The sequence below is a fragment of the Lycorma delicatula genome, chromosome 5 (assembly GCF_047948215.1).
Source record: "Lycorma delicatula isolate Av1 chromosome 5, ASM4794821v1, whole genome shotgun sequence".
NCBI classification, from domain to species: Eukaryota; Metazoa; Arthropoda; class Insecta; order Hemiptera; family Fulgoridae; genus Lycorma; species Lycorma delicatula.
Genome location: NC_134459.1, coordinates 42,426,644 through 42,442,204, shown reverse-complemented (window position 1 = coordinate 42,442,204; position 15,561 = coordinate 42,426,644). Strand labels below are relative to the sequence as shown.

The window sequence follows — 15,561 nt, the reverse complement described above, 5'->3', positions numbered from 1 at the left end:
AATCAATAGTATACAACGCCTGCACTAATTTGTTTTTTTTTTTAATTTTCTTTTTCCCCCAAAAAAAAACATCCTACTTTAAACGCCATAGAAATGATACCAATGGATATATCTACCTTGAAAACAACTACTGACCTAGTTTGTAATTTAAACATCTCTAAATAAAAAAAGATGTTATGTAATGAATTTCAATCCAATTTTTGACCCTTCAACCATTAATAAAAAATAAGCAACCTTATCTGTCTCATGGGACTTCAGTTTCTTAATCACATGTCAAAACAAATATTTTCCCAGTTTCATTTCATTATGTCCCTAATTAGTTTCTTATTAAGTCTAATTTTACTGTAATGTATGTAAACCGTATGGAACAGCAAGTCATAACCTACAAAAGTCAAGATCTGTGTAATAGTAGAAACTGACTCTCAAAGATGAATAAATGTACATAAGTCCAACAAAAGATCAGGTTTAGTTCATGAATGGTTGCATTTAGGGGAAAATAAAAAAGAATAACGAATACAGTAGATGTCGCTTATTAGAATCACTGGGTAACTGAATGAGCTGGATTATTGAATCATTTTTCTAAAACCCAAACCAAAATATAGGAAATTTGTATAAATCTATTTGTGTAACAGAATCAATAATTGGTTTATCAAATCAACATTTTAATATTTTATGTTTATTTGTTATAATATAAAATGGATTATTTATGTTTATTACACTACATTTGTTGTTTATGTTTACATTTTACTGTAGTAAGTGCCAACATTTAATTGATTACTCCCAGGAAATGGGTCATAGCCTATCATGGTTTACTAGCTGATGAAAGATAAACAGTACAGCACAAGAATTGCATCAGTAAAAGATGACACGACTAAATATGTGTGTGTAGTACAGTACATTTCAGGCCATTTGTCTTTCAGTGTGTTACATCTTTTTACACTGAATGTACAGTTCGATTCATATGTTTGTTTAAATCATTTGTTTTCTTTTTGAGAGTGCTTCAACTGTTGTTAATGTTCAGTGTTGCATTACTATTGTTTCATTGCGATCATTTGTGATTTTTGTCTGTTTATTTATTGCGTACTATACTGAAATTTTTGTGAATTTCAAAGCCATGTCACATAAACGCAAGGATTTAAATTTACATGAAAAATTAGAAGTTATAAAAATATGTGATAAACTTCCTAAATGTAGTCAGCAAGAAACTGCAACAACACTGAGATTTTCTGACTTCACCTCCTTGTATCATTAAAAAACTGTAAAGAATTGGAAGCTGTAGTCACCCTAAATGAAAACGTGAACAGAAAGAGGAAACATGATGGTAAGAATGAAAATGTTGAACATGCTTTATTAAAGAGGTTCACTAAGGTAAATAGCAGAAAGACCGCATAATAGTTTTCTTCACCTGCAATATGAATGGAAGTGATAAAAAACTCCTAGTTATAGGCAAATCAAAGAATCCTAGATGTTTCTATGGTGTATCCTTGCATGTAAACTACAATTCAAACAAAAATGCATGGATGACTTCTGATATGTTTTGATTAAATGGAATGAAAAATTAATCAGAAAAGAAAAATAGCTTTAATTTAGACAACTGTACAGCTCATACATCAGCGAGTAGAATTCAAAAGCACAGAATTTTTTTTTTACCGTAGCCTTTTTTTTTACAACAGCTTTATTACAGCCCTTGCATCAGGAAATTGTAAAAACCCTGAAAGTTTCATAAAGAAAAAATATGAGGAGAATCGTAATTCACTTGATAGATGAAGCACTGATATGACTTGAGAAGACTGCAAAAAAGACTACACTTCTAGACGCTATTCATATGTTATGAAAAGTTTGAAACAATTAAAAATTGAACCATTCAAAACTGCTTCAAAGAAGCTGGTTTTATTGAATCCAATGATGTGCTGATAAGTTCAATCAAAGATGTTAATGACAAAATTAATCAGTTGATCTCAATTGACGAGGTCATTCCAGTTTGTGCTCCTGTTACTAATTATGAAATTGTGTCAGAAATTATGAATGGAAGGCTGGAAGAGGGCGAGATTGAAAAACCAGAAGTTTAACCGCAAGCACCATCGTTAAAAAAAAAATAACCGATGTATTCTGCGGAAAAATTTGGAATTAGCATAGGAAGACCAGAATGGTTTCGTGATTTTTATAAAGTGGAAAATGATGCCTTGGAACACTATACAAATAATTTACTTCCAAAAAAAAAAACGATAAGCAGTTAGATGGAATTACAGAATAACTGAAATTTGTGTAGTATATACTAAGTTAGAGAGATTTGTTTTTCTTAATTCACTGTGTAAAACATTTTTGTAAATTTGCATTTTACAGTATTCTCAGTTTTTTTATATTGTACTACACCTTTTAATAATACAGTACTGTATTTAATAGAATTGACAAATAGAAATAAAAACACTTGACAATTGACTAAAAACACACAGTAAAGATAAGTTTTTGTTTTTTCAATATTAGATTGGTTTTTTTAATGTATCATGTAATCTAACTAAATTCTTACCTAATACATATTCATTAACTGCGTACATTATGTTTTACAACCTTTTTATGTAAAATTAGATTATGTTTGTAAGCACACAGGAAAATGAATGATGCTTAATTGAATCAGCTGCTTTATTGACTCACTTCTTTATGTACAAAAGTGATTCTAATAAGCAGCATCTACTGTACTTCAAAGATGTTAACTATTAGAAAATTATTAAAAAAAAATAAGTTTCAGTAGAAAAGATTATGTTTGTCACCAAATTAATATTTATCTTTGTTAGCTTGTAGTTCCTTTTAACAGCTGCATTTAGGGAAAAATACCCGAGAATAAAGTTTTGAAACAATGTTTGCCAATAAAAGTTTTAAAAAACAGATCACTGTTATTTTGTAAAAATGGAAATAAAATGAAAAAGTCAATACTCCTCTATTTTAATACTTAGAAAAAAAGGTGAAGTTCCTATTTAAAGTTTTACATAACTTTTACAGTTGTAGTCACTCCCTAAGGGTGACTTAAAATGAACACAGTGTAATTTGTAAACTTCAGTCTATGAAACCAGATATAACGTTCCCACTTAATATATATACTAAATTAACTGCTTAATATAATTATTTTACGGCATATTTTTAATTTTAAAACAGGGATTTGTACAATAATATTACTAGGCACACACTTTTAATATCATACATCCACACAAATAAAATAATTAAAGTGTTTTTAAAACACCAATTCACAAATATAAAACAACCTTACTATTTTTAAAAAAATTGTTTCAGCTATGCTAAATAATTAGATATAATACAACCAGCAATGATTGTATTTTATCATATAAAGTACAACCTGTGAGAAGAAATGTTTTCCTAAAATCTCATAATACTATTGGAGAAACACTTGCCTTAAAATGCCTAAGAAACAGTGGTATACATGAGGCACAAACATTTTGTAAATCATTCAATACAGACTTATTAGCATCTTCATTGAGTTTAGGGCTATTTACACACCATAACACAGTAACTATTTCAATAAAAACGTAACAAACATCAGGATTATCAAGTTGATGAGGTTCTGGTGATGCAATATTTTCAGTTTGTGCACCAACACTTTCATTACTGCTGGTACTACTATCAAGATTGGATTCTTCTGTTAAAACAAAAATAATACTGAATAATAAACGTGCAACATAAAAAGGCAAAATAATAGTAACAAAAGTATTCTAGTGTCTACACCACTAAGCAAATCATAAAATTAAAAAAAAGTTACTTACAGTTTATGAAAATTTATTGTAATACACAGAATAAATAAAATATCAGATTATTTCTATCTGGCTGAATATAACACATCATTGGTTAGCTTTTATATATAGCTAATCAACAATTCTGATCATTAAAAATCCACATAAAAATTTTAATATTTTATTTAAAGCTATATATTCTATATTGTATTTATAAAATAGCTTATTGTACAAGGGTTTATATTAGTTTTCTGACATCAAAATTGCTGGTTTAAACAAAGTTAGAATAATTAAAATGTATAGCAAGAGCTTTGATTTAACATCTGGGAAACTGATAACTGGCGTATTTTCTACCAAGTATTTTATGTCTATATTTTAAACTTAACAAGCTTCCTGATGCAACATATCATTTTAATGTTTTGAAACTGTAGACAGCTATATTTCTTGACAAAGAAAATGGCTCGATAGAAAGTTAAAAAAAAAAAACAACACAGTATTGAAAATAGTACGCTTAATGATTACTGGTACAATTGTACTTGCATATAGTTGTCTATTAAGGCAATCATTTAAATCCTACATATGAAATCTCTTAATATTACTTTTAAAAATGAATCTATATACAAAGACCATCCCAAAACTGTCAGTGACGCTCAAATTTTTAAACAACACTACCTAGCAATCCGACAACCATCTAGGTTTGTAGTTCAACTCATTAGCTAATAACAGAACAGCCTCCAAGATAATTTAGATAAAGAATTCTTGATGCAACACATACACATACACATGAAAAAATACATAAATCTAATCACAGATTTATTTTGCGAGTAAGTTTAATAACTATTTGCTACCACTGTCACTCTCACTGAATTTTAATTGCATATGATACCTTATGGAAGAAATCTAGATTGTCATCAAGCATCTCCAGCCACTAGTTGCAGTAATAGATTATTCATCTGTTCTGTTGTCAGCATGTGAAGGATCCACATTTAGCAGACTCATTGCACGGCATGTTCAAGAATATGGATCAACAATTCAAGGGTTACAAATGACAAATATCTATTGTGAATAACTGCCACCATGGTGCTAATGTTTACCTCAGTAATTTCTATCGATGAGTGGTCACCCTGCAGGATTAGTGCAGCTGATTCACAACTTCGACAAATGGTTTATGCACAAAGTAGTGTCCTCTTGCTTAAACATTTTTCTGTATGGGTGTCATTCACCTCCTGCACACTTGGCAGGTTCGATAAACTGTGTCAAGCACAATTTCAAATCGCACAATGTTGTTCTGTTTTTATACCCATACTTACAGCACAAAAACCAGGAGTATAGAAATCAACACATGTTTTTCGCACTGCTGCTGGGTGTAGACTAGAAAACAAAATGAATCCGGCATACTGTTATGGTTACTAAATGTCTACAATGTTGCCAGTTTGCTTCTTTGCATTGTTTGGAAATAAGAGCTCTCACTGACAGTTGTTTTGGTATTATATTACACAAAGTATAACCTGCAAGAAGAAATGTGTTTCACTAAAATCTTATAAATCACACTTATTGGAGAAACACTTACCTTAGAATGTCTAACAAACAGTGGTATATATATAAGGCACAAACATTCTGTAAATCATTCAATACAGACTGATTAGCATCTTCACTGAGTTTAGGGTTATTTATACACCATAACCCAGTAACTATTTCAATAAAAATATAACAAACATCAGGATTATCAAGTTGGTGAGGTTCTGGCGATGTAATATTCTCAGTTTGTGGAGCTGGGAAGATTGAACTATCACATATGGTAATAAAAAAAAGGTTTTATGAATGTTATCTTAAAAGAGGTAGAAAAATGATGACAGTGAATCGTCAGATGAAGTAATTCAAAAGAAAGTTTCGCTAATGGAACAACTTTTCTTAAAACAGATCCTAAAACTGGTTAAGTTTGATTTGTTCATCGCAGCTCTCTCTTGCCCATAAGGCAGACAGTTTTCTTTATTTAAGCTGTTTTAAATATTGAGATAACTATAACTTATTGGTTTAACATATTTATTTGGACCCATAAAGCAACTAATGTGTATCATAGGTCTAACATTTTCATAATAAATTTTTATTATCTTATCTAAAATATATAGTATATCCCTGAGGAAGGTAATTAATCTGCCTACACCATTTGAGTGAAAAGTAAAAAACAATAATTAGGACCAACAAAAAAAATGTTTCTATTATTTTACGTAACAATTTTAGTAATACATACTATTTACAGAAATATTATTTTCCAAAATATTTTTAATTATTTTTTGATCAAATTCTATTAATCTGTTAGTAATATAAATTAATGTTTTCTAAACAACTTCAAATGAAAAAATAAGGTTAAAAATGAGTTCAATAGTGAACTTTAAGGTTACCAATGAAACGTTTTACATGCCTGCTGTCTTAAGAGGCAAAACAAATTTAAAAACCGTACTTTTTATCCAAATTCAGGTGATAAAAATATTATTATACTCCACATTTTATCTAATTGTTAATAAAAATATTTTTAGAAAAAATAACCTCAATTACAGGGTATATGAAATTGTAATGAAAGTGTATAACAATTTTTCATATAAGTCTGAGTACAGGAAAGTTACTACTTAAGTTATGGGTTTTTCTTGTATTTCATATAATTTTTCTAGTTCTTCAAAGTTTACACTTATAGAATCAGCTCTCCAGTTCTAATGTATAGTTAAATATCAATTTTTACAATATTTTTTATTAGCTTAAGCAGATTTTGACAAAAAGCACTACCGAAACTTTAGCATGACTTCTACTCAGCTGTAATTTGCATGTTATCACAGAGATAAAGTTTACACTGATGTGAAAAAATAAAGATACTAAAACTTTTTATAAATTTTTCATGGCAGAATTCATTGCTCATCAACAAAATAAAAAACTGGCAGATTCATACTCAACTACATTGTAATATCTTTCTTTGATATAAATACAACCACTGTTATTACATATTATGGTTGTTTACATCAACCTATAAACTCTTCAGTAAACAGCTGGGTGAATGGATTCATTTTCACGCAGTACGACAGTCTATTTTTTATTTCAACACATAAGGAGGATGGACATTTATTTTTCAAAGCACTATGTCTAATATTATATCATATTTATCTCTCCCTTATTTTTCTGATTATAAAATAATGAACTTGTCTAAACTTGTTGGAATAAATTCAATTCACATCCAATATATTTACCTCAAATAAAAATTGATTTTAATAAAACTTTAATAATACATAGCTATTTGGTTAGTTGCTTCATTTTACAGACAGTTACCTACAATCACCATCTACTATGCCCATAGTTAATCCCGTAAATATAAGTTAGTAAGCACTATCTAAACAGAAGTACCATACAAAATGCATAAATTTCAATAAGATTTTAGCTGCTGCAGACTGAAAATTTCAAAATGCTCTATAAGTGTCTTCAGCTATTGACAAGCTTAGTCAGCCATTTCAATCTATATTCACAGAGAAGTGCTGCATCAATGGATATTGTAATAAAAAAAAACCAGACTTAATCTTGCAGTGAGTAAGTTTAAAGAGGATTAGAAGTGGATTTAACTATCAATAATTCTGTAATAATTAATTTTGTTGTTTAAGGAAGTATAACCTTATGATTAATAAAATATACCATAACTTTAAAGAATATATATTTCCCTAACCTTCCATACAATTACCATCTCCGAGTAGTCTTCTACCTTTCCGTTTCACTGAATGGATTGTTCGAACTTTCTTTTTGTTACCATTACAATCATCAGGGGATTCATTTTCTACATTACTTTCTTCCAGTTCTTTTAACCGTTTATTCATAACCACCAAGATATTTAGCATAATCTTAACAGAAGCTTCTAAAGATAAAACTTTCTTAGAAAAGGCAAATAACTTTTTTGCAGCTTCATGATTCATCAGTATAATTTTATAAATTCTTTTCAAAACCGCACTCATTGGTTTATCAGGACTGTAGAATTCACTCATTATTAATTTCACTAGGAGTTTTCCAACTTCTTCATTTTCCAGCTGTGAACAATAATGATCATTCAGTATATGTAAATTTTACTCATATATATAGAGTATATCATGAAGTTCTACCGGGACCATTCAAAATCTATTCTACTCTTAAAAAAAGATTCTTTTTTGGTGATTTGAAAAATTTCTAAAATAAAAATTTACTGTTAAAAAATTAAAAATAACTGGAAATTAAACAACAATTGTAAAATAAAAAATAAACATTACTTAGATAGTAATTTTTTGATTAATAAGTACAATAAATTATTTGAAAAATTATTACTTCAAAGTTGTTAATAAAATAACAACAGCTGATCAACATTGTGCAACTCTGTATTAGCATTTAAATCATTCTGTAAGATACATTAAGTACAGGGTGTCCCATATGAAACGCAACCCAACCTTTTATTGGTAGGTATTGAAATAATAAAAAGGCATGTGTAATGTAAATGTAATTTTTATTATTACCATCCATTCATTACCTTACATTTAGAGTAAATGTTGGAAGTGGCCGCCATCTTCTTGAATACAAGCTTCAATTCTTTTTACAGCGTTTCTTGTAACTTTTATCAAAGTTTGTGGTTGGTACAGCTTGTTCAATATTGACTTTCAATTGTTCAAGTGTTCGTGGCTTGTTGCTGTAAGTTTTTTCTTTGAGGTAACCCCATAGAAAAAAATCCGCCGCAGTCAAATCTGGAGATCTTGGTGGCCACAAGCCTCGACCGATAACACGATTATCAAAGAATTCCTCAACGAAATCAGAAGTTGAACCTGCGTAGTGCGATGTCGCACCGTCATGTTGTAGCCAGCAGTGTCTGTCTTCCTCTTCCAAGAGTGCAATGTACTGAAATAAAATATCCTGATATCGTTCTGTATTAATGGTGTACTCGAAAAAAATAGGGCCGATTATTTTCTTCCGTGATATCGCGCACCACACACCCAACTTCTGCGGGTGTAATTGTTTTTCGTGATAAATGTGGGGATTTTCAGCACTTAAAATTCTACTGTTTACATAGCCATCCAAATGAAACCGTGCTTCATCTGTGAAAAATAACGAATCCATAACATTAATTCCCTCACGCAGAAATCGACGGAACCATTGACAATATTGTAGCCGTTTTTCTTTGTCGGGCTCAAGAAGTTGATGAACCGTTTGAATGCGATAAGGTCGTAATTGTAATTGTTTGGTTGCTCGATGAACAGTTGATTTTAGACAAATTAATTTCAGCAGACAAACATCTGATCGATTTATTTGGCGAGGTGAGTAATCGGTCTTTGATTTCAGTGACTGTATCTGTATTCAACACTGACGCAGATCTTTTGTGTTCCTTGTTATTAACAGAACCAGTCTCTCTAAATTTTGCAACTAACCTTAATACTGATGTTTTGTTAGGAGCTGGTTTATCTGGGTACTTGTGGTGAAACAAATCTTGCACTGCAACCACTGATTTCGTACTGAAGTCCGACTCAACAATGAAAACACGTTCATTTAGCGAAAACACCATCTTGTCTCTAGCAATACACTGAACATTATGATTGCATTGTTGTTACTATCGGTAGTGTACTACTGCGTCGCCGTGATGTTCAGATCTTGGACGAGTCCATTTCAGTAACGAGTAGGGGAGTAAGCTTGACTTTTGAAATTTCATGGATGAGTGATTGATGGGTTGCGTTTTATATGGGACACCCTGTATATAGAATACTGTGAACTGTGCTGTTGTTAGTGAAGGTTTTCTCTGAATTTTAGTTTGAACGTGATCAGTTTGCCATTGAAATAATGCTGTACGTATTTACACTGATATGGTATTCATTTCGGGTGTGTGTAATGATAATGCTACAGCTGCTGCAATAGCATATGAAATACTTTTTCTGAATCACAAGATTCCAGATCCCAAAACAATCACCACAACTTTTCACAATCTTTGAGAAACAGGTTCACTACCTAGTATTCGTACTAGCTACAAACAATCTGTCCAACACGATGCTGTTATTGATGTAGTTCAGTGCAGTCGAAGAGTCAGTACACAACATCTTTTTAAGCCGATTGGAGTTTCACATCTGATGGTTTGGAGAACACTTAAAAAAAAAACAAGTTTTATCTTTATCATAAACAGCCACTTCAACATCTACACACAGGAGAGATCTGCTTCACTTGGAGTTCTGCAACTGGTGGAACACAAACAGACAACTCTGCAAGTATGTTTGGTTTACCGATGAGGCAAATTTCACTCGAGATGGTTCAACAACTTACGCAATGAGCACACATGGCAAAAGTAAATCCTCATGAAACAGAGATAGCAATTTTCAATGTATTAACAATTTAGCATCAATGTATGGTGCAGCCTTCTTTACCAACAGTTGTCTGGATCATTAATATTACCTGGTCACTTAAATGCTGAGATCTACTAACACTTTCTTTAAGAATTGCCACAGCTGCTTGAAGATGTTCCTCTAGCGCTGAGATGCAAAGTATACTTCCAGCACAATGGCGTGCCTCCCCTCTTCTCTTGCGCCAATTCCACTCACTTAAATCATCATTTCCCTGAGAAATGGATCAATCATGGAGGTCCACATTCCTGGCCACCAAGATCATCTGATCTAACACCTTTAGATTTTTGCGTCTGGGAATGGATGAAAAATATTATATACAAAAGTACATTCTCATGAGGAATTAATGTCCACATAATGGACATGGCTGAACAAGGACAGCCCTGAAGAACTCAAAGTGCAACAAAAGCACGCAAAGAAATATGTTGAAAATGGCAGATTCGTTTTTAAGCATTTATTATAAACTGGTTTATATAATGCACTTTGGTCTAGCGTACTGTTTCTAAATAAAATTATAATTTTTCTTTGTTTTATTCAACTTATTTTACAAAATTTTCTTCAAAATTAAATTCTCTACAAGTTTTGTTTAAAAGTTTTATGTGTTTATTACCCATTTAACAAACTTATTGCACATCAAACATAAAAAGCAGGGTTTTTATCCCAATTTATTGGTTTACACCCCAGATTTCTCAAAACTACTGCAGGTATGGTTCTGGGACGTATTTTAGGTCAATATTTCAGGTCAAAAACCATAAGAAATCACTAATTCTGCCCCTTAATTAATGTTCTAAAAATTTCAGTATGACCTTATTTGACCAGGATTGCTGAAATCTGAACAAAATCTTTCACTAGCTGTAACTGCAAATGAAGCATTTTAGAACATATATTTATATGAACTTTTTCCATTATTTTCACAAGTAAAAAAGGTTATGAAAGTCCCGGGAGAACTTTGTGATACACTCAATATGTACACAGCATAAACTCTTTATATTTAAAAACACATACAACAAGAATTTCAAAAACATTTTATTCCACTTTTTATATATCGCATAAGAAAACTAATCAATTGTAATCATAATTCATTCAAAGGGGCTCTTCACCACTTCTTATACAGAATAAAATACAATGTAGCAGTAAAAAATTATATAATTATATCATTTTCTAAGCAGTAATATCATAATTATTCATTTAAACCAGTTCTCCATATCACTAATTAATTAATATAGTTAATAAATAGACAAGTTTTTATTCATTTATTTTATTACGTTCCTGGCCATAGTCATTCTGTTGCAATAGCATGACTATAAAGGGAAAGTATAGTGACAATTAAAAATTGTGTGTATTGAGGTTTTTGCAAATGTTGAAGATTCAAGATCCCTATTATCCAAAAAAAGAAAAACAAAACTTTTTTTGTTTTTCTTTCCATTTTTGGAAGATGTATACATAAATGTGTATTACATTCATACATAAGTGTGTTAGTCAGTATTTTGATTAATATTTTTGTTCTGACTCAACATAAATTCTTCAATGACAAAAAATTTCTATTTAGGGGCGTTAATGGTATTACATTTTGGAAAAAATTAAAAAGTGGGGAGGGAAGTTTCACCATTTTTAATTTTTGACTTTTCGTATAGTTTTGTAAAAAATTGAGCCTTAGTATGGTATAATTACTTAAGTTATTTATATAGAAACTCAAATCCCGAGATATTAGTCAATAGAATATAGTAACAGGAAGGATATTCAACATAATTTTCTAAACAGTTTTTCTCTCAATCTCAAAAACTTGGATAAAAATGTTGAAATTTGATTATATATATATATCCAAGCTTTAGCCTAATTTTTTACCCCTTCAGGAAAGGGGCATCACAGTACCGATTTTTTTTCAAGAATTATTTTTTTAAATTCTTGTTGAATAACATTGTACCTAATTGGGCCGACTTAATGATGCAAATAATTACTTCAATAAATAAACTTTAAGTCCTAAAATTCAAGAGGGTGAATGGAATCCACATTATATCAAATTTTTTTTTAACTTTAATTTCAAGAATGAAACTTTAACTGTATCTAGTATTAATGTAGATGACATAGAAACTTTTTTTTTTTAAGAAGCATCTTTCCATGGGACCTGAATTAAGAATTTTACTTTTTTTATCATTTCTGACTATGAACAGCCACCTTTCACTGTTTATATATATATAATATATACTGATTTACACAAATTATTTCAATAGATGAATGAATATCCGCTCAACGTGTCTATAGAATGTTCAACTTAAAGAGGCCTCATCCCTTAGTTTAGTCTATAAATAACAGTTTATTGGTAAACACTTATATAATAATTTACAGAAGGTATTGAAAATGATGTCCATCAACCTCTGTGCACATGTCAACACATTTGACCATGTTCTTGCTACTATGGTTAGCTGTACCTTGTTTATTTCCTGGATGGCATTGGCAATGTTTGCCTTCAATTCCTGCAGGATGTGTGGATTGCTCCTATAAACAATTTCTTTCAAGTAACCCCACAGAAATAGTACGGACTAGTCGGATCAAGGGATCTTGGTGGCCACAATCTTTTAGAAATGATTCTTACACCAAAAAAATCTTGTAGCATCTACATAGAAGAGCGAACTGTATGATAAATGGTGCTGTCCTGTTGCAACCAGCAGTCCAGCTCCTCTTCTTGCAGTAAGGCTATGAACTGTTGGATGTCTTGGTAGACCACAGCATCTACAGTTTTTTAAAAAAACAAGGGTCCTATTATTCATAGTCTTGAAATCGCACACTATATGTCTATTTTTTGTTCGTGTAGGAAAGATTCAAAGAAAATGTGCAGGTTTTCTATACCCTAGGTCTAGTAGTTCTGACTATTAACATACCCACCAAGTGAAGCCTTGCTTCATCTCTGAAAAACACTATTTATTACACTAAAATGCCAATAATGCCTCTAATGAATCATTGACTGTAGTGAACCCTTTTAACATATTTAGCATTAATTAGCTCATGGAAAACCTGCACTCAATGTGGATAATATTTCAGCATTCTCCTCACTGCAGTGTGGGCTGATCCTTGTGAAATATTCTTTTCCTAACTTAGTCTCTACAAACATTTATGAAGAAATCTTGTACCTGCTGCTTTAATGTCCTGTACGATTAATCATTAAAACTGACTCGTGTCGGGCACGTTTCTGATCTAACACCAAACCTGTTTCACAAAATTCTTTAACTAACTTCTGAATAACACTTTTCACTGATGCTTTTTTTTCAAATTTCTCCCTGAACTTTTGCCAACATGAGATTTCATCTCTAAATAAGTTTCCTCATGAATAAATGTTCTTCAACAATTGACCTCATTTTAACTAACAACTCACTGTTGTGCAATATTCTTCAAAAGCCAATGCTTGACACAGACAGGCAATACTAAAATGTGCTGGCAATAAACAGTCATCCCCACACCACTCCAGCTGTACCAACATCTTCCACATTATTTTACCCATATTACATACCAGTACAAGCATTTTAACAAAAATGTGAATTTAATATAAACTAATAAGTGATGGGGCCTCTTTTACGTTGAACACTTTATAAACACACTTCAATACTATAAAAAGGTAAAACTAGAAACTAAAACGAATAAACTCTATATACCACTAAGAATAAAATATATCAGTTGTTTTATTTTAAAATAAAAAAGAAAATAAATCATGTTAACAAAATTACCAGCAGTTGAAACTAAAATTATCTTCACTGAATTAATTAAGCTTTAATTGAACAGATTTAAAATAAACACATATTTTGAGGGTTTCTTATAATATAAAAATTACAATCTATTTCTTGTATACAATCTCTCCAAAACAGAATTTACAATTAAATCACAACCTTGTTCAACAAGAAGTCAATCAGAACCATAATTCAATATTTTTATGAACATAAAAGTGTATAATATAAATATTTAAGTAGGTTTAAACAAAAAAAATGATACACTTAACATAGGACTTAATTATTCAAAACTAATCACACAGCTCCTTCATCAGTAACACTACAGGCACCAGTTGTTAATTTCTATTCATAAAATGTTCATTCAAGCATGTTCAAGTCTTATGTATTATAAAAATTTAAATATTATGGTTAATGCTTTTTTTTACATCTTCTTAACTATTGCTATAATGTGTAAAAAAAAACCTATACAACACAAATTTTTCATTTATATTTACAATTAAAACAAACAATCCTGAAAAAAGAAGAGACTTCCTTTCACTTGTTACTCCAACAAAAAAAAAGCCTCTGATAATGCAATATGCGATCCAAAAATAAAAAAAGCAATCCTTTTTTCAATTCAGTATCAACTGTCCCATCCCTTCAACAATCTAGATTCATTTTCAAAAAAGACCAGTCTGATTTACATCAACATAAATCTGAACAACAGATAGTGCCATTTCATGTGGCTTGTGGAGACTGAGAACAGTGTAAAATCATTGCACTACAAACATAGAATGACTAATAATATAAATTTGTTGAGCATTGATATGGCTTTTTTTTATGCCATTACAATCAGTAATGGTACACACGTCATGGTCAATAAAAAAAAAAAAATAAATAAATATATATATAAAATTATAATTTAACATTATAGTTTATTCATTATTTCATTAATGAATCTAACTGTCAATAATACTGTGAATTATACTTTTTACAAACAAATTAAAAAAACAGACTAAAGTGACATATTTTTATTTTTAATGGTAATGGTAGATTTGCAAGCCATATGAAACGGCACTATCTTAACTAAATGGATTATTAAATGAATGTATAAAAGGAATATTAAATGGATTATTTGAATTTAATTAAAATACTAAAAAATAAATAAATAAAATTACAAACTTACTGCTAATCGTTCAGCTAAATGTTCAGCTGGTACAATTTTCCAATACCTCAAAGGAAAAGACTCAGGTAATTCTTTTATTTGAATAAGCATTTCAACAAAAGCACGTCGAACCTTTTCATTTTCATCATGAATGTGGTTCTGCAAACTTGGTAAAACTTTAGCAAGATATGCAGCTGAATTTGGATTTTTTAACATTACAGAAAATCCTTGATAAACTGCTTTACGTACATCAGCACATGAACCATCATAAATCATTTCCTTTACCATAGTTTCCATTAAAGTTTGAATACTTTCTGGAGGAAATGTTTCCCAATAATTTTTAAAACAATTACAAATTCCCTGTAACAATAAATAAAATGACTTCTCAATCTGCAATATATCAAATTAAATAAAGAAGACACAGTGTGAAGCAAAAGAAGATAAAAACAAAATCATTTATGCACCTCACTCATTTATAAGGCATGAACTTTTAAAATCCAATTCTCTCCTACAAAAAAAAAAAGTTTTTCAAACTCATTTTATACAATAATTACATTTAGATCACTAAGAATTTCCGCAATTTC

The 15,561-nt window shown here is 30.4% G+C and overlaps 1 protein-coding gene across 1 annotated transcript in view; it reads right to left on the bottom strand.

The window, feature by feature from the left end:
* The window catches only part of LOC142324891 (uncharacterized), a 92,171-nt gene that overhangs the window by 39,013 nt on the left and 37,597 nt on the right, over nucleotides 1-15,561 (bottom strand). Inside the window, exons 9-11 of the mRNA XM_075365992.1 lie at nucleotides 14,999-15,337; nucleotides 7,444-7,798; nucleotides 3,405-3,649 (exon numbers count right to left, since the gene is read on the bottom strand). Of these exons, the coding sequence (XP_075222107.1) occupies nucleotides 3,405-3,649; nucleotides 7,444-7,798; nucleotides 14,999-15,337 (939 nt within the window). The remainder of the gene's footprint in view (nucleotides 1-3,404; nucleotides 3,650-7,443; nucleotides 7,799-14,998; nucleotides 15,338-15,561) is intronic.